Source organism: Clavelina lepadiformis, chromosome 7, assembly GCF_947623445.1.
Source record: "Clavelina lepadiformis chromosome 7, kaClaLepa1.1, whole genome shotgun sequence".
Taxonomy (NCBI): Eukaryota; Metazoa; Chordata; class Ascidiacea; order Aplousobranchia; family Clavelinidae; genus Clavelina; species Clavelina lepadiformis.
Window position 1 is genome coordinate 16560641 of NC_135246.1, and position 24465 is coordinate 16585105.

The 24465-nt window shown below is 37.9% G+C and overlaps 3 protein-coding genes across 7 annotated transcripts; 2 read left to right on the top strand and 1 right to left on the bottom strand.

Annotated features, from left to right (window-relative positions):
- The first annotated feature begins 787 nt into the window (after nucleotides 1-787).
- On the top strand, nucleotides 788-3050 carry LOC143465660 (uncharacterized). 3 transcript variants are annotated; one of them, XM_076964066.1, is made up of 6 exons: nucleotides 788-908; nucleotides 1035-1162; nucleotides 1373-1477; nucleotides 1704-2303; nucleotides 2391-2568; nucleotides 2728-3050. In XM_076964066.1, exons 1-4 carry the CDS (start codon nucleotides 857-859, stop codon nucleotides 1797-1799), a joined length of 381 nt encoding a protein of 126 aa, XP_076820181.1. In that variant the 5' UTR covers nucleotides 788-856; the 3' UTR covers nucleotides 1800-2303; nucleotides 2391-2568; nucleotides 2728-3050. The 3 variants fall into 3 exon arrangements, with proteins under 3 accessions (XP_076820181.1, XP_076820180.1, XP_076820179.1); XM_076964065.1 differs by having other exon boundaries at nucleotides 1704-1844; nucleotides 2166-2568; XM_076964064.1 differs by having other exon boundaries at nucleotides 1704-1844.
- A 1053-nt stretch (nucleotides 3051-4103) lies between these two features.
- Nucleotides 4104-7619, top strand: LOC143465447 (uncharacterized). The gene is made up of 6 exons (XM_076963739.1): nucleotides 4104-4225; nucleotides 4490-4693; nucleotides 5696-5798; nucleotides 6046-6191; nucleotides 6426-6598; nucleotides 6837-7619. Exons 1-6 carry the CDS (start codon nucleotides 4174-4176, stop codon nucleotides 7425-7427), a joined length of 1269 nt encoding a protein of 422 aa, XP_076819854.1. The 5' UTR covers nucleotides 4104-4173; the 3' UTR covers nucleotides 7428-7619.
- A 4995-nt stretch (nucleotides 7620-12614) lies between these two features.
- Nucleotides 12615-24077, bottom strand: LOC143464948 (folliculin-interacting protein 2-like). Of its 3 annotated transcripts, none has more exons than XM_076963016.1 (20): nucleotides 23747-24077; nucleotides 22103-22310; nucleotides 21719-21784; nucleotides 21494-21594; nucleotides 21233-21301; nucleotides 20999-21078; nucleotides 20658-20786; nucleotides 20397-20497; nucleotides 19478-19563; nucleotides 19043-19169; nucleotides 18647-18828; nucleotides 18269-18400; nucleotides 17885-18047; nucleotides 17315-17679; nucleotides 16313-16464; nucleotides 14904-16197; nucleotides 14502-14663; nucleotides 13873-14005; nucleotides 13629-13744; nucleotides 12615-13520 (listed from the first exon to the last, which is right to left on the bottom strand). In XM_076963016.1, exons 1-20 carry the CDS (start codon nucleotides 23824-23826, stop codon nucleotides 13439-13441), a joined length of 3828 nt encoding a protein of 1275 aa, XP_076819131.1. In that variant the 5' UTR covers nucleotides 23827-24077; the 3' UTR covers nucleotides 12615-13438. The 3 variants fall into 3 exon arrangements, with proteins under 3 accessions (XP_076819131.1, XP_076819130.1, XP_076819132.1); XM_076963015.1 differs by having other exon boundaries at nucleotides 19478-19566; XM_076963017.1 differs by lacking the exon at nucleotides 23747-24077 and adding an exon at nucleotides 22485-23527 and having other exon boundaries at nucleotides 19478-19566.
- Between the last annotated feature and the right edge of the window lie 388 nt (nucleotides 24078-24465).

Genomic DNA, 24465 nt, shown 5'->3' on the forward strand with positions numbered 1-24465 from the left:
GCCACACGTCGATTAAAAGTCAAACCTTAGAAACAACTGTTTGTTGATTGGAATGAAGATTGCACGCAAAAAAAGTCTACATGGTCAATTTTTTTTAACCTGCTCAGAATGCTATCACAAAACAAATTTCAGTCTTGTGCGACGTGTAGTACAGAAGTTATTAGGCCAATATAAAGTCAAAATGTTACGTTAGGTCAAGATACGGTCAATTGTGTCTTTTAGGTCGAAATCTATTAAACTTGTAAATTTTGTAATATTATTCTTCCGTTTTTCTCTTTTCTTGTACCGCAAACAATTCCAGTGCCCCAAATTAGAGGCCTCCTTAGAACCAAAGCCACCAAGAGAGGGAAGGCCTTTCAGCGCGTCTGGTGACGTCACGATGTGAAGGCATTGCATTTGAAACTGCAAGTTGTCAATCTTAATACGCAGAAATGGTCCTGGGTTGAATCGTCCGTGGGTTGAAAGGTCCGTGGGTTGAATCGTCCTGGGTTGAAAAGTCCTGGGTTGAATCGTCCGTGGGTTGAAAGGTCCGTGGGTTGAATCGTCCTGGGTTGAATCGTCCGGGGTTGAATCGTCCGTGGGTTGAATCGTCTGCGAGTTGAATAGTCCGGGGTTGAATCGTCCTGGGTTGAATCGTCCGTGGGTTGAATCGTCCGCGGGTTGAATCGTCCGCGGGTTGAATCGTCCGTGGGTTGAATCGTCCGGGGTTGAATCGTCCTGGGTTGAATCGTCCGTGGGTTGAATCGTCCGGGGTTGAATCGTCCGTGGGTTGAATCGACCTGGAACCCCTGCAACTGTGTAGAACTCAAAGTATGACAGTTATGGCCCGCAATGCAACGAGAACTTCCCGAAGTCAATGTGTTCCAGCTGCTGCGATGCAGATCGGTGTAATGCTGCTGATGTGAAAAGTAATTTTCAATCAAATGAATTACGTTATGTATTCACGTTGGTTGACGTGAATACATAACGTGGTCTTTTTAAGGTTGTCCACCATTAGAAGATTTACCTCACGGTATCATTGAATGTTCCAATAGAAATGCAATTAACTCCGTTTGCAAATTCAAATGCACGGAGGAAAATTGTCAAATCTTTCCACAAGGAGATGATCTTCTTCAGTGCCAGACATCCGCAAGGTGGGATAAGAAAGCACACTGCTGCTCTCGTGAGTTTAATATTTATAGCAATAATGTTCCTGGAAAAAATATCGGAACCAAAGACCTATACACACAACAAAAAAACTTTTTTTTGTGCATTGAATCGCACAACCGTATTATCTACCTTTTCTGGCACACAGTAATACGCTTTAAAACGTTACAAAGTAGTTTTCTATGAAAAGCTTTCCCCGTTATTGGTAACCCTCCTATCTATGCAGTTCCATATGTCCGCCTTATGTGTTGTTGGACGTTCTGGTTCTAGCCCACGCACAGAGCAACGAAACCTACGAAATTATGAGCTTAATTGGCTCGGCAGTTTACAGGTAACGTTTTCATGGACCATAAATTTGTAGCCTGATGGTTGCGACTGTTACTTAAAACAGCTGCATGTAGGTCTAGATGTTTTTTTGCATTTTAACGGCTGGATTTCTTACAAAACGTTCTAAGTAGGCTTACTGTATTTTAGACTAATTCCTACGGTATAGTCTTTCTGCATATCTGCAATCACTGTAGTTGCAACTTCTATCTCATTGAAATGCTAATTTTTAGAGAATTAGTTTCATCGGCACGGAAACATGTATGCGAAGGCAGAATTCAGCGGGAGAGTTCATAATGAAGGAATTCTTAATTACACGGATGTGCTGACTGGTGCCTTTTCCCAACTACAAAATAACATTCGATTTAACACACGTAAGAACATAATATCTTATTATGGCAAGTGCAAGCTTGTAAAAAAGCGAGTTGCGTTTTTAAATTGATTCGACTTCATTTGATTTTGTTTTCAGTAAATGTTTGAAATAATCTATTTGGCTCGAATCAAGTTATCTTCAAAAAATGGCTCGACTTGACCAAAAACCATCTTGTATAGATAACACTAAAAAAATTCACTTATGAACTGCATATTGATTACATCTCTAACGCCACATAAGCAACCCACTTTAAGAGATTGGAATAATTTACCATTGTGACCGTTAGATTTAGTGAACACAGACAAGGTTTATTTGATTCTAGCTAACACACAAGAACTGACTTGATTTGACAATGGTGATGAAAGCAAATTCTTGTGAGGAAAAAGTTTCGTGGGCGGTTTTAGTATGCTTCACCTTGTCAAACTATGCGTTATCCAATCTACTTTATCAACCACTCATGGTATTTGTTTTATAAACAGTAGCCTATATACGATTTTTCCATGAAATCCTTCTCGCTGTAAAATTTTTTGAGAAACCTCTTACTCAGCTGATGGAAAAACAAACATCGGAAAGGCTCTTATGTGGGCGTACGAAAATATAGGCTACGCAGTGCTGAAAGGGGTAAAAGGCTTCAAGTCCGTGATGTCGTCATCAAAGCCACAGATACGTCATCAGATGATGGCATCGTCCAACTTTCAAAGCTTTGGAGAGATCAGGGAACAATTGTAAGCAAGAAAATGGTGTAGTACACAGCTAAAGTCAAATAAAAGGAAATCTTCAAATGTATATTTGAATATTTCAACAACTAGGTCATTACAGCTGGGCACAGATAAAAAATCTTTGAACCCACAGAATACAATTTTTTGTCACGTGTTTTCATTCAGCTTTATGTACAAGCTTTCCGGGACGGCGAGGGGAATTACCTGAACTATGACCAGATGTTGGAGATCACCGCAGATCCGGACCTTATTTTCTACATCGGAGACAACTTCGCCGAGGCCGGAATGAGAATATTTAATGACACGATTTTTCATCTTTGTGTAAATATTTCCGATCACGTTTGACACGATCACCACTAAAAGGCAGATTTTCTTTTTTATATGAACTTGGTAGGCCTACTTTCTTATATGAACTTGGCTACGTTATGGTCACTTAGGTCAGATCTTGAGTAGACATTAAGCTAAACCGTAGTACTATACATTGACATTTGACATCTGTGCCGAAATCCTGCGTAAGATAAAGAACCAACCCATTATGCTTGGTCGAAATAAAAATGCTTTTGAACAATCCAGCCTGGTTACTCATTGTTTCATAAAATGCTCTAAATTGCAGGACTTGATCGATTTCCTAATCTTTCATTAAATCTTGTTTTGTGAGCTTTTATTAGCTGCACTCATAATCGTGTGGATAAAGAAAGATAAAATTGAAACGATAAACAAATAGGAAAAGCTTTGAGTTTAGTCTTGCATGAGCATGAACACACAACATCGCCCATCTATGAAATCAAAACCATCTGCCTAAGACGCGAAGTTTATCTTCAATGCATGTCGTCAATAAGATAGGATAAGGAAACAATTTATTTATTCAGAAACAGACACTGCCAGTTTTATTTAAAATCTCCGTTCGGGAATGTTTTTCCCTTAAAACAGTGTTTTCTGTAGACTTTTTGTTGTTTAATGACTCCGCGACACACGAAAACCCAGTTAACAAATGGTTTAAAGAACCATAAAAAAACTGATAAGATGGGTTGACAGCCGTTTTGGTAGAAAACCGTTGATAAAATTTATGGCTATAGGTGTCTAATTACCTAAAGCAACGTAAAGAACGAAGTAAGTGCAAACATATTTACACGAAATAATCGCCCACGGCAATATTCTTAAACTTTATTGTACCTGTATTGTCTTCTGTACAGGCTGTATTTAAACATCAACCGTGAGATTTTTGCTGTGGTGTTAAATAATGTCATAGTTTAATAGAGTTGTAACCATTAAAGTGTCGTCATATCACTTCAGCAATCATAGCGACATTATCATTTTGTTGCAACTTGCAAGTGAATTTACTGCATTTGTATGTAGTTGTTATAACAAAATACAGAAACTTGCTATAAACCGTCCTAATTAGATAGCCTACACCTGTTTCAAGAAAGATTCAATTCAGTATGCAGCCTATACCTCAACAAGCAAAAGGCCAAATATTATATCTCTGGCTTCCTTGTATCATGTACATATAGGCATATAATATCTTAATTCTTATAAATTATAGGCTGTTATATCTCTAGTAAAACGTCTTATTACTTTGCTTTTACTGCCTGTAAATAAAAAGCATCCAAAATGCTCAAGCTGCTGTTGGTACTAATCGCGGTTTTTGCAACTTCATCCAAAGGTAGGCCTATGTATGAATTGTTTTGCATTGAAGGAAACAAATAAATATGATTGGCAAAGAGTAGATTTTGCTTTGTTTGCAATTATATCAGTTGCTAGGTTTATACGTTATGACGCAGGCGTATAGCTCATAACACATCCATTACAGGTTTCTTATTTTCAGTATTACTCTAAATGGGCTCTTTAATCCTTTTCAAGAATTGTTCTATAACTGGTCATATTACTTGGGAAATATAGGTTTGTAGTGTTAATCACTTTTCCACAGGAACAGAATTACAGAATGATCCGGATTGTCCCACAATGGAAGATTTACCGCATGGAGTGATTGAGTGTTCAAATGGGAACCAGACGGGATCCGTGTGTGAGTTCAGGTGCACGGATGAAAATTATAAAGTGTTTCCTCCAGAAGACGATCTTCTTCAATGCTTGTCGTCAGGAAGATGGGACAAGGAAGCACCTTGCTGTTCTCGTAAGTGATTACAATCGATTACGATGGCCTGTAAGGTACCTGTACCGAATAAGGCCCACCTAACACTTTTTTGAAAATAACTCAAGAACCATAAATGAGAATAGACTGAAAAATCGTATTCTATTAGTGAGGGTATATGACTACAACATATTAAAACCACAATACCTGACAACCCCCCAAAAAATTTTTATAAAGAAATTAAAAATTCCAAAAAATGGGCCTTATTAGGAGCATAGGCTCCTAATAAGGCCCACCAATTTTGTGAGTATTTTGATTCAAAACATAGTAATAGACAACATATAACATTATTAGAAATTTCACATTTTAAGTTGTGCAAACATTTAAAAAGATTCCACTAGGCGCATCAAAGTAACTGCAACAATTTGCCAACTGATGACTGGAACCACTCTTGAAGTCTGGACATCAATTAGCCAAGCATCTTGTATGGGCCTTATTAGGCGCATGTGGCATCCACGAAAAAAATGTCACATTTTTGTCATCAGAAAAATTTTAGCAAAAAAAAGTGCATTATCCTTTTCAATACTAAGTTGGTTGTTACATGAAAACTTCAGCCGGCTGACAACAGTTCATTTAACCGGCCAAATTCTCACTTACTTTTTTTCTAAATTAACAAAACCACCTTAACTGCAAATATCAAATTTTTGTTGTGCTCTAGCGAATCGGTTGATCACGTGACAAGGATGAAATCTGGTAAACCATCATGAATTTATATTAGTTTTTATGTAGGGACAAAATCTTTCATTTATTTGCACGGGTTTGCGAAATATGAGCAATGGGCCTTATTAGGGACCGGGCCTTATTCGGTACAGGTACCTTATAACTTATAGGCTATATGTTGATGATATAATTCTCTCTGGAGTGGGCTATAAAATAGCTTATCGTCCGATAAAAAATTGTATTTTTTCAAAACTCTGAATGTTTTAGTTTTTCTAACAGATTCTTGTCAGCCATACTGTAGCTTAATGTTATAATTTGATCTAGTTCCTTGTCCTCCATACGTTGTTTTTGATGTACTCACTATGTCGCATGCACAAAGCAAAAAAACGTATCAAGCTATGGACAGAGTCGGTGTAAAGGTTTACAGGTGAAAGTGAAAATGACTTTGGCTCTAAACTTTTTACAACGATATAAAAATATGGTTATAGTAGATAAACTTATATGGTTGTAATTGGCGTAAAGTTCGCCACTCAAAATAGATATATTGCAATAACTGCGAATTGATTTAGCCCAAGAGTAATACAATAAACTTTATACTAGTATGTCTAACTTTCATTCCAAACTCGCCTTGACAAATATGTATCGTATCTTAATTGCTGGTTAATTTTTGGCAGAAACTTAGTATTTTCAGCAGAAGACGGCGCCATGTATGCGCACCTGGATTTTAGCGGGAATGTTCATGAACAAGGATTCATTTCGTACACTGACGATTTGCTGGGCATATTTACCCCGGTTGGATTGACCCCACGAATTAATACACGTAAAAATACAAAAACTATTATTTAACTAAGTTGAAAATGTCTAACGTAGGCTTGTCAACGTGAAAAATTTGCTTCGGCCGTTTTTTCTATTTTGATTTAATTTTTACATTGGCGTGGACGTTTCATGTCAGGTAGCAGTAATGATGTATCTGTGTTACATCAACAAATACAAACGGTTCTGGGTGTTTTTTTTGAGAGACCTATAACGCCATTTCTACTTGATTTACTTTTAGCTGACGGCAAAACAAACACTGGTGCCGCTCTAACTTGGACCTACGAAAATTTGCGTGACCATGAAAGCGGCAACAGAGAATCCGTACGAGACGTCATCATCATAGCTACCGATACGTCATCAGATGATGACGTTGTACCAGCTGCTAAAGTATGGAAAGATGAGGGTGTGATCGTAAGTATCATGTTATGACTAAAGTGGGATTTTTCAATCTCATTTGTTTCATATAATTCAAATTAATTTATGGAAAGCTTTGTCCTGTTCTATCAATCAGAAAATAATACTTAATCCAAGATAACACTTCATTTTAACTTACACGTTACAGCTTTCTCATGGCAAAAATATATCTAGTGATCTCTACCTTTGCGCTCTCATTTTAAAGCACTTTCAACATTTGCTCTGTCCTTTCCAGCTTTACGTGCAAGCTTTTCGTGACAGCGACGGGAATTACCCCGACTATGACCAGATGTTAGAGATCACAGCAGATCCGGACCATATTTTCTACATCGGAGACAATTTTGTCGAAGACGCGAGAAAAATGTTCGATGATGTGATTTCTGAAATGTGTACAAATATCTGCAATCATGTTCTACATGATCATGATGACGATCACGATGACGATCACGATGACGATCACGATGACGATCACGATGACGATGACGATGACGATGACGATGACGATCACGATGACGATCACGATGACGATCACGATGACGATCACGATGACGATCACGATGATGATGACGATGACGATCATGATGACGATCACGATCATGATGACAATCACGATGATGATGACGATGACGATGATGATGACGATGACGATCATGATGACGATCACGATGATGATGACGATCACGATCACGATGATGATGACGATGACGATGACGATGACGATGACGATCACGATCACGATCACGATCACGATCACGATGACGATGACGATGACGATGACGATGACGATCACGATGACGATGACGATCATGATGACAATCATGACTGATTACGTTATATAACTTAACCGTAGCAACATAGAACAAACGCTTGAACAAGTGTTCATACAAAAGTTTAGTTTGTCGTTGCTACCATAGAATCATCTACGTAATGTGACTATACTCTTACCGCATTTTCGAGTAAAACGGGGACGAATACAATACGTAGAAATAAAAAATAACAAACAAAAACAAGATTAGTATCGTGATTGTGAGTATATGGCAGGAAGAGCAGAAACAAATTACTAAAAATGATATATAGTGGGGTGGAGTGTTTATTACTTTATAGGATGTAATATTGGCTTTGTCAGACTTCAGAATTACACAGTAAGAATTTGCTTTATGTTATTTGTCGAGTTGAAATAAAGAAAAAGAACAATCACGATTTAGGAACATAACATTCTCATATAATTGGATAATTATAGCCGGAACGTCACCCGTGATGGGACACTTCTTGGAAAACTGTTCTTACCCATTGACGCGTTATGTTTAGGCTAATTTGTTTATGGATTACGTTAGAAGAAGCATAATTGCTTCAAATTAAGGTCTTCAGTTTTCAAAAATTTTATTGCTGTCTATTGAGCGCCTTAGGAAATAATATTCCCTAACAGACAGAACGTCCTGTTTGATTTACATACAACTTTTGTGTGTTGGCTTTCTTTCCGGTTGTACCATAAGAAATTGTGACAACATGTATTAAATCAAGTACAAAGGTTTTGATCCAAACTACTGTATACAGTATGTAAGTCAAAAGCTTTTAAAATATAGAAATCAGCAGTCTTAACACAATGTATATGGAATAACCTTAGGTCCTTCAGTCGAGACAATGTACCTCATTTTAAGCTAGATTAACCATTACGTAGTTTATAAACAGCTTCTGTATGAACAAACAGCTCTAGTCAAGAAGTAGTAAATTTCCGCAGAGTTTAAACTTTGTGGTCCAAATTCTTTCCATTAACATAGCTCAAAACACAAAGTAGGTCAGCTTTTCTTGGTATGTCAAAAAGGCGGGAATGTAATGGACTAAAAACAAACTTCAAATTTTGTGCCACCATGCGGCTAAAAGACATTTTTTGGCCTGAGCATCTCGAAGGACTTTTTCTATAGAGGTCGCCTTCCAAGCTACACACACACAGTATCAACAAAAAACAATTCTGATATTCCAATACCTTGGCTTCCAATGCTGGTAGAACGTCACATAACTTTCCGTGAAATGTTTTTGGAAAGCAAAGTTGTTCGTGGAATAGACGTATTCATCATAAATAAGTTATAAGTTTTATTTGGCGATATTTTATACGTGCTAAGTCAAAAAACGCAACGTTGCGTTAGAAACATTGACTATATGAGCTGGAATCATGTCCTGTTGATTCCAAATGTCCGCTTGAAATTAAGCCTATACCGAAAAACCAAAATACCACAAGAGCAAGCCAGCGGTGGACGAGTTTGAAAGAGCGTACTTCATCTTGTTTTGTCCACTGTGCGCAGTCTTTCACTGAAGTGTGTGGTGTTGATGGCGGTGGCTTAATATCGCCACGTTGAGCTTAACAAAGTTCAATTTGTTTGATAAACATAGATTACACTGGTCAACAAATTTTTTTTTATTTTTTGTTGCATGAGATTTTTTAACTGATTCTACACAATCTTGGGATGCTGATTTCAAATCTGCAATCAGTTTTTTTATGAATGCTCTAGTTTTTATGCAATCGAAAATTTAAATTTTTTCGTTTCTGGCTCACATTTAGTGTGCGCAGTCTGTATGGTACAGTACCAGTGTTTCAGATAGAAGCTTTCAGCTCTTTTAAGTTGTAGCCTACTGCTGTTTAAGGGCGTTTGAAGAAGCTAAGCAGTTTGATTATAGTGAGGTATTGCGGATAGATGCTGTAGGATAGGTTATAAGCTCTATTTTACACTCGTAAATGCAAAAATAAACCTGATTCATTTTGTTATATGAGTGGGGTGTACACGCTTTTTTCGTCAAAGATGAAATATAACATCGTTCGTGAAGCCTGCCTACAGAGCTTACTTTGGCATCCATCTTGGCGATCAAGATAAGAAATGGTCTCCACATATTGTGTGCCATAACTGCGAAGAAATACTCAGAGACTGAACAAAAGGAAAGCGGAAGAGTCTGCCTTTTTGCATTCCAATGGTGTGGCGTGAACCCCAAGATCACACGACTGACTGCTACTTTTGCATGGTAAATATGAAAGGTGTTGGCAGGAAGAGCCGACTAATGCTTTCTTATCCAAGTATACCATCAGCTATACGACCTGTTCCGCACTCTGATAGATTCCGTCCTCCAGTCTTTAGTGGTTTTACATTTTCTGAAAATGAGGAAACTGAATCGGAAAGGGAAGAGGTTATGGAAATGGAGTATAAAAGAACAGATACAGAATCTGAACACTCTTCTGGTGAAACCAGAGTAGCTATTCAGCAGTTTAATCAATCAGAACTGAATGACTTATTACGTGATTTAGATTTGTCCAAGCAAGAAGCTCAGCTCTTAGCCTCCAGACTCAAGAAAAAACAGGTTCCAGATCAATCTGTAAAGGTTTCCTTTTTCGAAAAAGAGAAGAACTCTTTCTTCCCTATTTTTCAGAGGAAAATATGCTGGTATATTGCAACGATATACCTGGTCTTCTCGAACAACTGGGTATCTCCTCGTATGATCCAGAACGATGGCGATTGTTTTTGGACAGTTCCAAGCGCAGCCTCAAGTGTGTCTTTTTACACAATGGAAATGTTTATGAAGCTGTTCCAGTTGGTCACTCCACTGTCTTAAAGGAATGGCATGATGACATCAGAATTGTTATGGATTTGCTCAGATAACATGAGCACAACTGGATCATTTGTGTTAACCTCAAAATGGTTAGTTTTCTGCTAGGTCAGCAAAAAGGATACACTAAATTTCTATGTTATCTATGCATGTGGGATAGCAGAGCACGTGAAAAACATTGGACACAGAAGTAGCGGCCCTTACGTGAAACATTTCAAGTTGGCATGCCTAATGTAACACTTAATCCAATCGTAAGCAGAGACAAATTTGTTTTTCCGCCCCTGCACATCAAACGGTCTCATAACACCGTTTGTTAAAGCTCTAAATCCTGACAATGAATCCTTTCATCATCTTCTTTACACTTTCCCTGCTTTGTCATATGATAAAATTAAAGCAGCAAACTCAAAAAGCGTACAAACGAAGAAGTTATTCAGTTATTGGATTTCCATCGTTCTTTTCAATGTCATTTTGCAAAAAAGTTGCTTATGATATGTATTTTACCAGCAAAAATGATCTTTGTTACATTTTATCAAACATTTGGTGCCTAATTGTCCGTAAATACAAATGCTAGTGGTAACACAATAATTTCTAGGAACCTATTTTTGTTTTGAGGTTGGTTATTCGACTATAAGCAAGAACGTCATCTGCCAAATCATGTAATTTTCAGAAAATTTGAATTTAGTAAAGAAAAAATAAAAAATCTCATTTTGCAAAAAATCTACACCTTGCAGAAAAAAACTAAGGTCAGATTCGGATTCAGCGCCCCCAAATTAAGTAAGAACAAGTGTTGGTAGAAATGCAACAAAATTTTTGTTGACCAGTGAATTATTAATTATTTCATCGTTGAAATGCATTTCTCTGAAACTTTGCGGTGCTAAGTCAACACAATGTGAGCAAAATAAATAGACTTCTTATTATTGGTAGTTCTTTCCTATTCGTTGAAAGCTACTTCCAGGTTCAACTAAATGCATTAGTTTCTATTAATTATTCATGAATGTTTGTACGGCGAAATCTGCACGAAATTTGTATGACAAATCTTTTCACTAATCAAACGGTCGTATCACAAAACCGGCATTGGTAGCCTATATACACTCGCATCCAACAGTTTTTATTGTTAAAGATTTTTTCTAAAATCATGTTTTTACGAATACAATTTACCGGCGAAAAGATTTTTCAAGTATCGAAAATATTACAGTCATCAGAAGGTAGGTCTATAGGCTACCAAGCGAAAAGTCTAATGTCATTTATTTATCCGCCATATAACATTTTAATATGTGATTAGTCCTTATTGATTGGTTATCTTTATGCAAGCTTGCTATTTGCAACAGGCTAGCCAAAGCACTGCAGCACTATCTTTTTATAAAACATGGCACGTATAATGCTATTCAATGGTATACTTTAAGGTTTACAAAAATATCCCATAAGCTAATTTTCTTCAGTTATAAGTGCTTGTCATGGTGTACAGCTTTGAACTGATCAACTGTCGTTGGAAAAATTTGACCGATTTCAGAAAAAACATCTTTTTTGTTTATTGAATTGGCTTAGTACGTTTGAAGATAGTCATCCGGTTTTCCACAAACAGTTTCCAAAAACCAACTAGGCTGCAGTAATAGGCCTATAGTCCGCTGCAGAAATTTTGGTAAGCATGGTCGTTTAGAAAAGTGGACCATGATGAGCCCGATACGGGCTCCGTGGTAATTAAGGAGCGTTTCCAAGATGCCCTTCAGAAGCTATACCTTTAGTTCATGTGCTTGGAACTGACGTCAGGAGCTTACAAGCAGTAATAAGTGAGGATCGATGGTGTTACCGCGGAAATGTATCTTTTGTACTGTTCTATGGAGTTTGGGGAGCAAAGTGGCTTTGCCTTTTGGATTAAAAAGAAAACTCAGTTTGTTTTCTGCCGCCCAGGTAGCCAGACATTCTCGGTCGCTTTAGGTGTAGTTTTACCACCTGTCAACGTGGTGGCGGTTAAGTCAACGGCATGCAGACTGAGGGTATGGAGCAAGGGCAGTGACGAAGTTGACATCCACAATCGAAGGAGATGACCCAATAACATGTATTTCTCAAAATATTTGTCCCGGAACGGACAGTTCTTAAATATACTGAGATAGTGAGTCGGTAAAGCTAAAGCAGTTTGCTCGGGTTAATTTGGTTGTATTAATTTTTTTGCTCGTCATGGAGGATCACCGAATATCTTATTAAAATAAGATCTTCTAAAATCATTAAGGCTACATGGGCTTAATCAAAACTATCTCCACTTTGAATATATCACTTAATGCACATGCATAAAGATTAGATCAGAATATAATTCAAACGCTGCTCCTCGTACCAGTCATCCACAAATTACTTTCAGTATAAGGGTAAAAAACGACAAAACATCGCAGTAATGTAAATATTGAGTCACTTAACCACGCAGTTCAGGTTTTCACGTGATCAGATGTTTATTGTGCGGACATAATTGCATCACTACGCAACACAGCAGCACCATGAAATAAACAATATACCAAAAAACAACTCAAATTTTAAAATGAGGCAAAAATGTAATTGGTATTATCCCAGGGATAAGGAACTACCCTAATTAGTTGAAAAGCAAAATAGTGATCGCAAAACGGGACAACTGTAAAGGTAGGTTTAGTTCATCGATGTTAGAAAATTAGTGTTGAGTAAAAACATAAAACGCGAATGGAACTAAAATTCACTGAAATGAAGACTACCGTTACTGACAAACTGAGGAAGAAGAAATTCGAACAGCAACACTATTTACGTGATGGCTGGACAGCGAAAGGCTGCAGAGGTTTCACTCAATTGCTGCGGTGATTGCGCTGTTGTAGTTCGCGATTAATGCATTAGCGCGATTCATCATGACAAAATGGCCACAATTACGACGAAAACAACAACAGGATGTGCAAAAAACAAAGTATTTAACATCAAGCGAAGGAGCGCGATTTCAATTATAAATATGATGACATCACATTGAGTGGGCTTGAGCCTTCAAATGAAAACTTTGGAAATTTAACAAAAAATGCCTCGACCACAAAGAAGCAACGACTTTTTTCGGGACACTACTAATTGTTACTTTAAAATGACGGTTTAAAAGAAACACTGACTTTGCACAAAAACGCATGCATGCGTGACAAAACGATTGTTACGTGACAGAAGAACAGTGCGAAGTTTGCATATCGATGTCAGGAGACGTTATACAAGCAGGAAACACACCAAAGAAAGTCGTTTGTCATCTGAGTGTATTTACGGCATCATCTTGGGAGCGACTTGCGGACTGTGACAAGATGCAATCGCCATGAGAAGAGGAAGATCTTGGGCCTCAATCCTGCCAAGTGGAAGAGATATTTTAAATGGACTTTCAGTGAACTCACGAACAATTTCTAGCTTCAGCTATAAGAGTAAACGTAACTAGTTAACGGTGTCTTATGCTTACCCTAAAGCTGCTGAAAGCTGAGACACGGTGACACGCACCCGACCCCTCACATATTCGGCAAGCATGCGACTCTTTAGCACCAGCTGGCGGAGCTCATTTTCCAGGTGATCCATGCACTTCAAAAAACAGCAAAACGTCATATACTGTACATGAATGAAGCAATGAGTTTTGCAAAACAAAGCAATGTAAAGATCCTGATTTCTTTAACACATAATCACAAATACAATCAGATTAGGACACTTACAAATTGAGACGACATTTTCATAACGTGCATATGGCTGACAGTGGATAAAATACTGCTGACTAGTTTGGAGGTAAGTGCTGGCAAATCGGGAGGTCCGCTGCGCAATCTCTGGCTACTGAAGACTTTGACCGTCCTGTGAAACGTAAGGTTAAACTTGCAAACCCTTAATAATGCTTTGCTATAAAAAATTGTAGAGTGGTTTTGTGCTTGCACACGGCTAAGTTACACACATGAGTTTTTTCAAACGCCTGAAGGCTTTTGTTTAGAGCAGCGTGGTCCAACTTCTTTTCATCGCGGGCCAAAATCAGAAAATTTTTTATCTTGCGGGCCAATGTTTTTAAATTAGAACTGAAGAACAATGTGACATTGATATAAGAACTGAAAAAAGTTCTCTTTTTTATTAAAACTGAAATTAGAATAGTTCAAAATTTAGCTGATAAAATTTAAATGCTGATCAATGTGACATCTGCGGTCGAGGTTCTTCCTCAACAATAGCGACTATCAAAGGTGACTATCAGTTCGCGGGCCAAAACATCGGTGCTCGCGGGCCAAAGTTGGCCCGCGGGCCTGCAGTTGGACCACGCTGGTTTAGAGCCTTGACAAAAGCATAAAGCGAACAAGTCACGCACCAGTTGTCGGTATCCGCCAAAATGCAACAAGCTTCTGCGATTGGTTCGTCAAGTGCTGAATTTCCGGTCATGTGGCTTAAGTCCTTTATGATTTTGCTGTGAATGTCTGGTTGGTTGGAGACACCGTGCAAAATAAAGTCGTTCAAATATTCAGGACTGTAGCTGTAAAAAACAGTTAAAATCAACATTATTTGGAAATTATTGTCAAGGCCACAAACAAAGCCTAAGTCATTTATATGTTCTATGTTCTTTGTTTTAACATTCACGATAAATAAATCAAACTAAGAGTTGGGTTGCATTGTTTATAATAACAAATAGTTTGGGCACTTTAGTCATTCTACGAAGACCTTTGCAAAAGACTTGTTATATCAACTACATGAAAAATTATTCCAAGATACTCACTCAGCGACGAGTGACGAAAATCCAGTCGCTGCTTCCCAAATCGTTCCCTCACTTTCTGTCGGAGTCGGAGCTGTTTCAATATTTGCTAAAGGCAGTTCTATGCCTTGCGACGATGTTACGTCACTTGCAGTTTCCAATGTGGCGTCACTTTGACTAGACACCTGCCTTTTCGGGAAGGGGATAGGGTAGCTCGGTTGGAGGGAAGTTGGAGTTTGCGAATACGACGAATGAAAACTGGTTCTCTCCTCATTTTCCACTGAGTCAAAGGAGTCGTTGGGTTCCATCGGAAGAGCGGGGTAAATCTTCTTAACGTCTGTGCTTGGTCTTCTTGGAGGTGGTACTGGTGGAGTAATGGGGTCGGGTGATAAGTCGGACAGGTCCGGATAAATTGGTTTGATGTCCAGTTTTGTTTCCGTGCTGGTTCGCGTTTCGACTTTTCCCTGCTCTATATGTGAGGAAGTAACTTTTGCTCCGACGCGTGGTGGAATAGGCGGTGCCTTTTCCGCGCTCTGTGCAAAGTTCGGGCAGCTGGCCACGTGGTGCGTAACACTAGCTTGCTTTTGTTCATCAATGACGTCTAGTACAGCTGTAGACCCGGAGGCCCTATCTAGCGGTGATGAGTCTAAAGAATTTATCGCCGAATCAAAATATTCATCGAACACATTGTGATTGATCTCAACAGATGGAATTCGCATTAGTTTAATGCGCTGGAAACTGGGGCTCTCCGATTTGACCGGGACACTTTCGCTGGGATTCGAACCTTGTTCCAACGTCCTTTCGGGGCACGGAGGCGAGGTAGGGAGGGGACGTCGTCTCGTAGTAACGCGAGTTTTAACATCATTATGAGAAGAACTTCGTTTATGTCCTGGTTTGAAAGAGCCAACGGCGTCAACAGATGGATTAGATGTGGATCTTGTTGGTGGCTTAGGGGAGAGTTTTTTCTGTGAGTGGGGCGACGGAGTTGAGCGTCCATTCCCCAAATCTTGCAGCGAAGGTGACGAATTTGAAGATTTTTCCATTCTCAAAGTGTCCGTTAGTGGAATTACAACCTCTTGCACGCCCACGTGCGGAGAAGCGCGCTGCACGTTCACCACCCGCTCCACTCGAGGAGAAAACCTCTCTGCGAAAGACGGAGCGAGTTGACACAGATCCGACTTCTCACTCGGGATATGTTGTAGCGACGTCGACATCTTTCTGGTTTTAGAGGCCGATAAAATTTTTTCCTCTCCCGGGATATGAGTTGGTACTTCAGGCCAGTCTATCTTCATGCAGAAGGACCCTTGTGTGTTAGAACCTGAAGTAAAAATGGGCTGCTTATTCAGAGAGTTGCAGAAAAACAAATTCGATGGCGTATGCAGCGGTGTTTGCGGTGCGAAAAACGCAAATTCAGCAGCATAAGTATGACTTACTTGTCGTATTGCTGTCACGTGATTTGGAAAAGAAATTATTGTCTGAAGATTGTTTTGCTGGCGATGTTACGCAATCAATGAACCCAATTGACGTTCGTCTGCTTTGTACGCTTCGTGGCTTGCTAGCGGCCGTACTTGAAAATGTTCGATTTCTGTGGAAAGTGGATTTAATTAGAAATGAATAAGGCCGCGGTTCTCTTGATATAACAGGAACAGTATCTTTGTCATAACAGGAACTACCAGGCGAAGTAAACAAAGCTAAAAGCAGTTGCACCACCACATTTGTCCATTGATGGAATTATACACTTATATGCGGAAGCAAAGTTGTTATTCATAAAATAAATGAGTAAAACGAGCTTAAACTTGAGACAACAACAACGGCAACGTATGGATGAGATTAGCTTTTTAAGGCAAAACGCCGCGCAAACACAACAGCCTGTTTATACCCAAGTCATAAGAACGCTGGCTAATAAAAATGTACCACACCAGGTGTTGTCATCCGTCACAATTGCAAGGTTTTTTTAAAGCACATGACCATTCGTCAACAATCGATTGATTATTCACGTCATAAACAAATGGTCACGCGACCATGCGTTGCTAATCATGCAGCCTTGGGTTTACGGAATCACGAATTGCAAATATTGCCCAGGCGTGATCGATTTCGTATGTCGTTATAATTGCAATAGTGAACTGTCTTTGTCCAAGTAATATGATTTTGCCAGTTAGGAAAATATCATTGTTATAAAAGTTACCTGAATTTATGTATTTTTTAAGTATAAATAGATTTTATAAAAATACGTGTAATTTCTTAGAGTTTGTAATAAAACAGCGATTTTAAATAAAAAAAAAATCGGTAAAGAACATAACGACATAACCTACACGAAGCAAGTTAATCTTTTCAACGCAGCAGATGCAACATAACAAAACGATGTACTTTCGGGGAAAGAGTAGAGTTAATGTTCAACCATAGAATACACATAAGTGATATTAACAATGGCCTACCTTATAAAAGTGGGAGATTCCAGAACGGCGTTGCTACGATTTCGATTGCAACGTTTTATCATCGGTCCACTGTGACTCCTTGAAAGTGATTCAGATGAACAACCGTCTCTTCTTGTCGATTGTGGGGAGGATTTACTTCTTAAAACCGCGCTCTTTGGTGAGGTCCCATACACTGAGCTCTTATTTGCAGGGTCAACGGACAGGCTGTGTGCAGGTTTCTTCTCCTTATTTTCATTTTTGGTAGAATCTTCTGCACTGTCACAATCGTCGGTGACGGACACGAGTACGTAATCCGAGTCATCGATCTCGCATGGAACCGAGGAGAGGGAGATGAATTTGGTAGGTGGAGGGGTAATTCCCAAACTCTAAATAACGTGATAAGTTTTTCAGAAAAAACGTCCTTTTTAATAAACGTAAAAGAGTTATAAAAAAAATAAGAAAATTTCGTTTGTTAAACTCACAAGTTTGGCGCGTGCTAATTTTTGTAGTTTTTTTAACGGCGATTAGAGTGAAATGCTTATTTATTTACTATGTTCAGTTGTTTTTAAAAAGCGGAAATTACGCCAGTACCTGCGGGGTAATTTTCTCCGGAACCGGTACCACGTCATCGACACGAGTTGATCTAATGAAATAGGAAAGTACAGAAAGGATGGAAGACACAGACTCGTGTCCTGACCCGGTCACAACTGTCCTGCTTACTTTAGTTGGCGAACCGACAGCGCCGTATAAATCCCTGGAAGACAATTTTTTGATTTTTTAGTAAAAAAATTTTTTTAGATTTTAAAACAAGGAAACGACTCAACTTGACTAATGTGACGTGACGTTTCGGTGACTAATGTACTATTTTTTAATGTGAGGAAATGGAAAATTAACTATTTTTAGTAAAGTTGAGGCGGCAAAACTTTTACTGTTTTAGTGATTCTATTTGCGTTCCTTTATCATTCAAATCCGTACCCGAGCTGAGCCCATAATGCGTTGTAATCAACGTTTGGGTCATTTTCGCTCTTTCCTTCCGTAATAGGAGTCGCGGATGAAACCCAACCAAGATGATGGGTCAAAACAGCGGTTAAAAGACCACTGAAAAAACTTCAAAAGCAAGAAATACAATTTAGAATTCCTTAAGCTTTGTTACATCTACTGCTGCTTCGAAAAACGTTAACTATGGCAATAACAAGACAAGTAATCAATCCTGGTGTTAGAGCATCATGCATAGTCAAAATGATGACAATTGACAGTTGAAGAAACTATGTCATGGCCACATGAATATTAACCAAATAATACAACTCACTAGTTTTAAATATTTATGACTGAACATAAACCATCACAACTCACTAGTTCTTCTGCTTCGTGTTGCAACTTTGAACCAATCTCGAAAGATCGGATACGAACGAATCGACCACTACACTACGGTGAGGTGATTTAATCGTTGGAAGAGAAAGGAGCGACCACACGGGTTCAGGCAACCGAACAGTCGAATAAATAACTTGAAGTTTTGACGAGAATGCCTGTTGGGCCTGAACGCACATACAGTTCGGTAAATTCTTGATGGCTGCCGTGATTTGTAATTAATTAAAACAATTTAATGTATAAGCATGCTAAAGTAAATGCTGATATAAATTATATGTGTTTCGAGTAATTTATGAACATTATGGATGACGAAATTAAACAATTGCATCAAAAACGTGTATTTATTCAATTAATATACTTCCTATCCCATAATAACTATACCTTCATCATTGCTTCAATGAAATCGTTTTTCGTTTTCAGTCGAAATGCGGTTTCAATATCCATCTTCAACCTCGTCATGTGGGTCTCGATGATCGGAAAGTGTTCGAAGAAAAATTGTTGAAAAGCGCTGCGGAGAAGAAAAATCTCATAAACGTTGGCAAAGACAGAATACGTAACCGAAAAGACACGAAAATTACATGGGCGAGTCTGTCATCTCGTGACATTTCAAGCCCATACGTATCATGCTCTGTGAATTATTTTCCACACAGAGCTTTAATATCGGTTAGTTCCGTATTTGAACAATTTTCCACACAACAATAGTATAAAGGCAACCGAAAATGGAACAGGTATTAACGATGTAAAAAGAGTATGAAAATTCAACAATAGTAAAAAGATTGCTGTGAATACTTTACAGTAAAGCAAGCAGGAACTAACCTTGCGTTACTGGGCTCGGGTGCACACAAAACAGCAAATCCTATTCGCATTCGAATCCGTCGCATTGCGGAATGCACTTTGTCCGACTGCTGCAAGGTAAGAATGCTTTTACATGTTGTTGCCAGTTGCCACCATTGCGTAATACAGTATGCAATTTTAATACATAGTTGCCGGCCAACGGCTTAACGTGACAAGACGTTAGTAGCCAAAACGCAGTAGTCCCGACATAGTAGTTTGTACCTAGTTCCCTTGTTTTACATTTTGAACAAGATGACTGTATGTCGCTGGCAACGCTACATTGTACAGCCTATTATACAATATTCCTTGAATAAACAAAGCGAATCTCTCCTACGCAACAACTGCCTTTTCCGTGACATGGTATTGTGTAATAAAGAGCCTGTGTCTCGTGACCAATAGTGGCGATTCGGTCACAAGTTGACAATGGTTACGATATTCACTGTAATTGCGGACATCCTAACTTTATTAGGTAACGGTATTGTATTTGTTTAACGTCATACGGAGGAACTATTTGTGGAATTTCGCATCGTTACACAGAAACATTATCGGAAACAACTTGTGTAGTAGTCAGTTATAAAGCTAGACTGTGGCCAGCATCACAAGTATATCATCCCCGTCGCAACCATTGACTACGAACGACTGGTTGGATTTAGCACCTGTCGAAAACGCACTGTGTTGTGGTTGCGGACTGCTTTGCCAAACTAAAAGTGCAGCGGGAAACACGATTTTTCCAGCTATTTTCTTCATACCAAGAGCAAGCTAAAGAAACCGCAAGACTATAATATTCTAGCGTCTGCGCAAATTACCAATCGGAAACATGAACGTACGTGATGTCTGGGTTGGGTGAAATACTACAGGTGAAATCAAATAAAAATGAACACCGAATTAAAAGCGCCCGTACCTCCTCGTGCAGCGTGAAACTATCTCTCTGGTGTTTAGGCAGAGAATGAGCTCGACCATTTGAGTTCGACGGCATTCTTAAAGCATTCGTTCCCAGTGAACCTAGAGTCAAAAAATTCCTAACTTAGAAAATTTCAAACAATTCACTTAGACAAAACATAACGAGTTATCGCGCTTTAACGTTTTAACAAGCCTTACTACAACTATCGTATATATTCAAACGTCTATAGCCTACTTACAAAACGGCCTTAACAGTTCTTACCAGTATTTAGTGTAAAAGAATTAGGTAGAAAGGAAGATAATGACGCTGCGGAATCGGATCGATGAAAGACGCCACTTGAATAAGACGACGCGACTGATGAACAAGGTGACTCTGACGAAGTTGACGGAACTAAAAACATTGAAACAACCCAGATGATGTCCTGGTCGCACTGCGGCATAAATTATTTTTTAATTCGGAATTTAATTTATTAATTGCAAAAGAAATTGAGTTGAAATTTATGCAATCATGCATCAGGAGGGTGATTAAAATTATTGATTAAAATACTTGGTTCAGAAACAAAATATTACTATAAAACGTCAACCAGTTGGTATTTTGGATACCTGGCATTGTTTTAGCTTTTCTCCTGCTAAGAACAGAATTTGTCCGCTGCATTTCTAAGCTTTCCATTCCTCTGTCCAGACTAAAATTTACAAAAATCAATTTCACGTTAAGTAAATAGCATTACAACCAGAAGTGTTAAATTGTAACAGCCAGGCGCCAACAAGGCTCAGAAAAGATCAATAAAAATTTATTTTCTCCCTAACGTTTACAAGGCAGAAAAGCACATTCCATACCTGACAGTTGTTGCATCTTTAAACGAGGGCAGACAAAATACTCTGCTCAGCATTATAGTTGGTGGATTCCTGCAATGCCAAGTATTGCAGCATTAAAGCAGGCACAGTGAAACCTGACCACCTGTATCTAGTACTCAACCGCTTCACTCCAGTTTTTACCAAAATACTAATAATCAAGTGATAAGTGTATACCTGTACATCTACTGTTCAGAGCAAGGTAGTAAAGAAAAAGAATATTAATGTTATAAATTTTATGATTACTTCATGTAGTGAATTTTCAATGATGCCGCCTTCTGTGCCATTCCCACAGATCCAAACAACATCTCTGATAAAACACCCCAGTCTGATGGAGTCCGAATGTACTGAAATAAAGACAAGATTACAAAAAACATTCTAAACTACAACAATACCAACGAAATGAGAGAGTCATACATAAAAATGAGCAGACAGTAATCTATAAGTTAAGCAAGCTAGCTCATTATATACTTGATAATGGAATTTTGCTTCACTGGTGCCATTCGATCCTGATGTATTATTTTGTCCTTGTGAAGTCTATAAAAATTGCAACACTGCGTTATGAACAAGTTATATGTTTATGAATGCACATACGAACTGCAGCTTGCTTCCTTTACAAAGTTTGAAGAAATTTGAATGTGATTTAATGAACATAATAACCCAAAGGAGTATGTTAGATCATAGTTCATAGGTGATTGGATATTGACAATTTCAGTTTAATTTCAACTATATACAAAAAGATGTAAAATACTAAAATATTACTTTGTATAAAGAGTAAATGTATATATACAGAAAGCAAATGTTTACATAAGGTCATTAAATGTTTGTGGGTCAACAAAGCTAGTTGACACTTACAAAGGATGAAGATTCTATTTTCTGCAAACATTTTGAGTCAAAAACGATTTTCCGGTCGCTTGTATCACCAATCTCCTTAAACAAGACAAGCCTGATATCTGGGGGTGGACGCTCCACCATAATCATGGCTTCCGACGAATCGACTGCAAACGAGGCATGTTGTTGGGGTGGGCTTATTTTCGACACTTGTGGCAGCGAACGGGCCTTGCTGTAAATAATATAACAAAATTATAGCTAATGTTTATTCATATGCACATAAATCTTTATGTGTGTTTCATAGCTATAACAATGCTTAAGATATTGCAATATGAATGGGCCTCCAAAATAACAAATAAAATGCAATGGTAATATCAATTCGGAAAAAAGCAGATATTTAACTTACCGCAGTAAAACATCAAAAAACGGAGCCATTGTGAATAATGAACATCAATTTTGTATGTACTTAGGTGTATTTAATAAAACAATAACAAACTACACTGGCTAAGTAGAAACAAACGTTGAATCGAACCAAGCAATACATAGTTTAGTTGTACACTTTTTGAAACACAATTGATGGCTTAGGGTTTATATAACTGTGTATATCTGCAAATATCAAAGCAATAAATGCAGAGAGTCATGTAGTCCACTGTGCAACCGGTAGCTAGTGGCATGTTTTCGGAAGTGGTATTTGATATTTGAATATGTGCTACAGTGCATGTCATACACATCACATGACAAGCATTAATGCATTTCCTATCTAATGACCATATTAAGATGAAACCATGCTGATGACTGGTAATAATCATTATATTCTTAACTTTATTAAGTTAGCTTACACACTTAAGTTATTTCATTTAAGTTACCTTACACAAAATTAATTAAATTAACTATACTGAACCCTTGCAGCAAAACACTTGTTGGTTAACTATACTGTATACAGTTATATATAACCTGTTTCAGTAATTTCTAAAAAATACTGAAAGATACTAAAACATCTGCTTAATAAACGGCCCTCATTACTTTCAAGTTCACCAGTAACAAAAACCCTTTAAGTTGGGAAAACAATTTACCTGACAAGCTTAAGTGGCCAAATGGTTGTCTAACTGCACATAAAGGATGTCTACATTATGTAACAACAGCAAACTGCTGCGTTGGTCCATGCTGTTCAAATATTTCACACCACTAAGCAAAGCATATGACTGGGGCTCCTGATCTTGTGACTCACATTCAGATGACTGAAAGAACAAATTACATAGAAATCAGCAAGTAACTGGAAACTGCTACAAAGATGATAGGTCTGGTGCACTGTGACTTTCAGGGTCTAAATGTGACATATTCACTAGCTCACATACCTGGTAAAACTACTTATTTACATAGATATCCAGAAACATGAATGAAAACAGGTGCATGTAGGCCTTAGTAGGCTATATTTTTGTGGAAAAAATATTTTGTTTGAAATAAATACAATGCTGGCAATCTTAGCTCTCTGATACAAGCATAAATACATTTATATACATATTGCATAGGCCTATATACCTTATGAGCATAGCTATAAAAATATCAACGTTATCACCATTTTAATAAATATAGAGAATAACAATGTGAGATAAAAGGCATACACAATCTGACAAAACTCAAAATGTAAGGCATTTTATATAAACTTACAAGCATTTTGCAAAACGGCAGTTTTGAAATTTCTTCTCAGATGAGCTGATTTTTTTCTGAATTTTACTGAATACATCCATTATGAATAGAAAGGTAAAACCATGCTACATTGCCTTGGTACGATGTGAATGTTTCCAGGTATTTTCGATTTCTCACTTCAGAGTTTACATATGGACAGTGCATGTGATTAAGAATTTCTTGACTTGTCATGTGACTCTTCCACTTATGACACATCAAAAGTATTTTAAAAATTTTGCTGACTCCAAAATGAGTCAGCAAAAATTGGTCATGCTAAGTAAATTTTACAAAAAACCTATAAAAGAGGTAAAATACGATTTAGCATATGTGTATACTCTATCTATAAAGATATGATTGTTATGGCACCAAGCAAGTGTCCAAGTGGTATCATACAAACAGATATGTATGTATGACCCAGGTATGCTGTTAATTTGTGTGGTATTTTCCAAGATTAGCTGCTTATATATATATATATATATATATATATATATATATAAATATATGTATGTATATATTATAAGAATGTAACTTACAAAGTTTGAAACTTACAAAATTGGCATCTGCGTGTTAAAAAAAGTAAAGCATACTAGCAGACTAGCTACTATACTGCATAGTACTACCGTATTTTGTCGAACAGAAGCTGCAGCTACTATTTTTATTTTTGATCATTTTGCACGGCTTAATAAACTTCTTTTACTGTC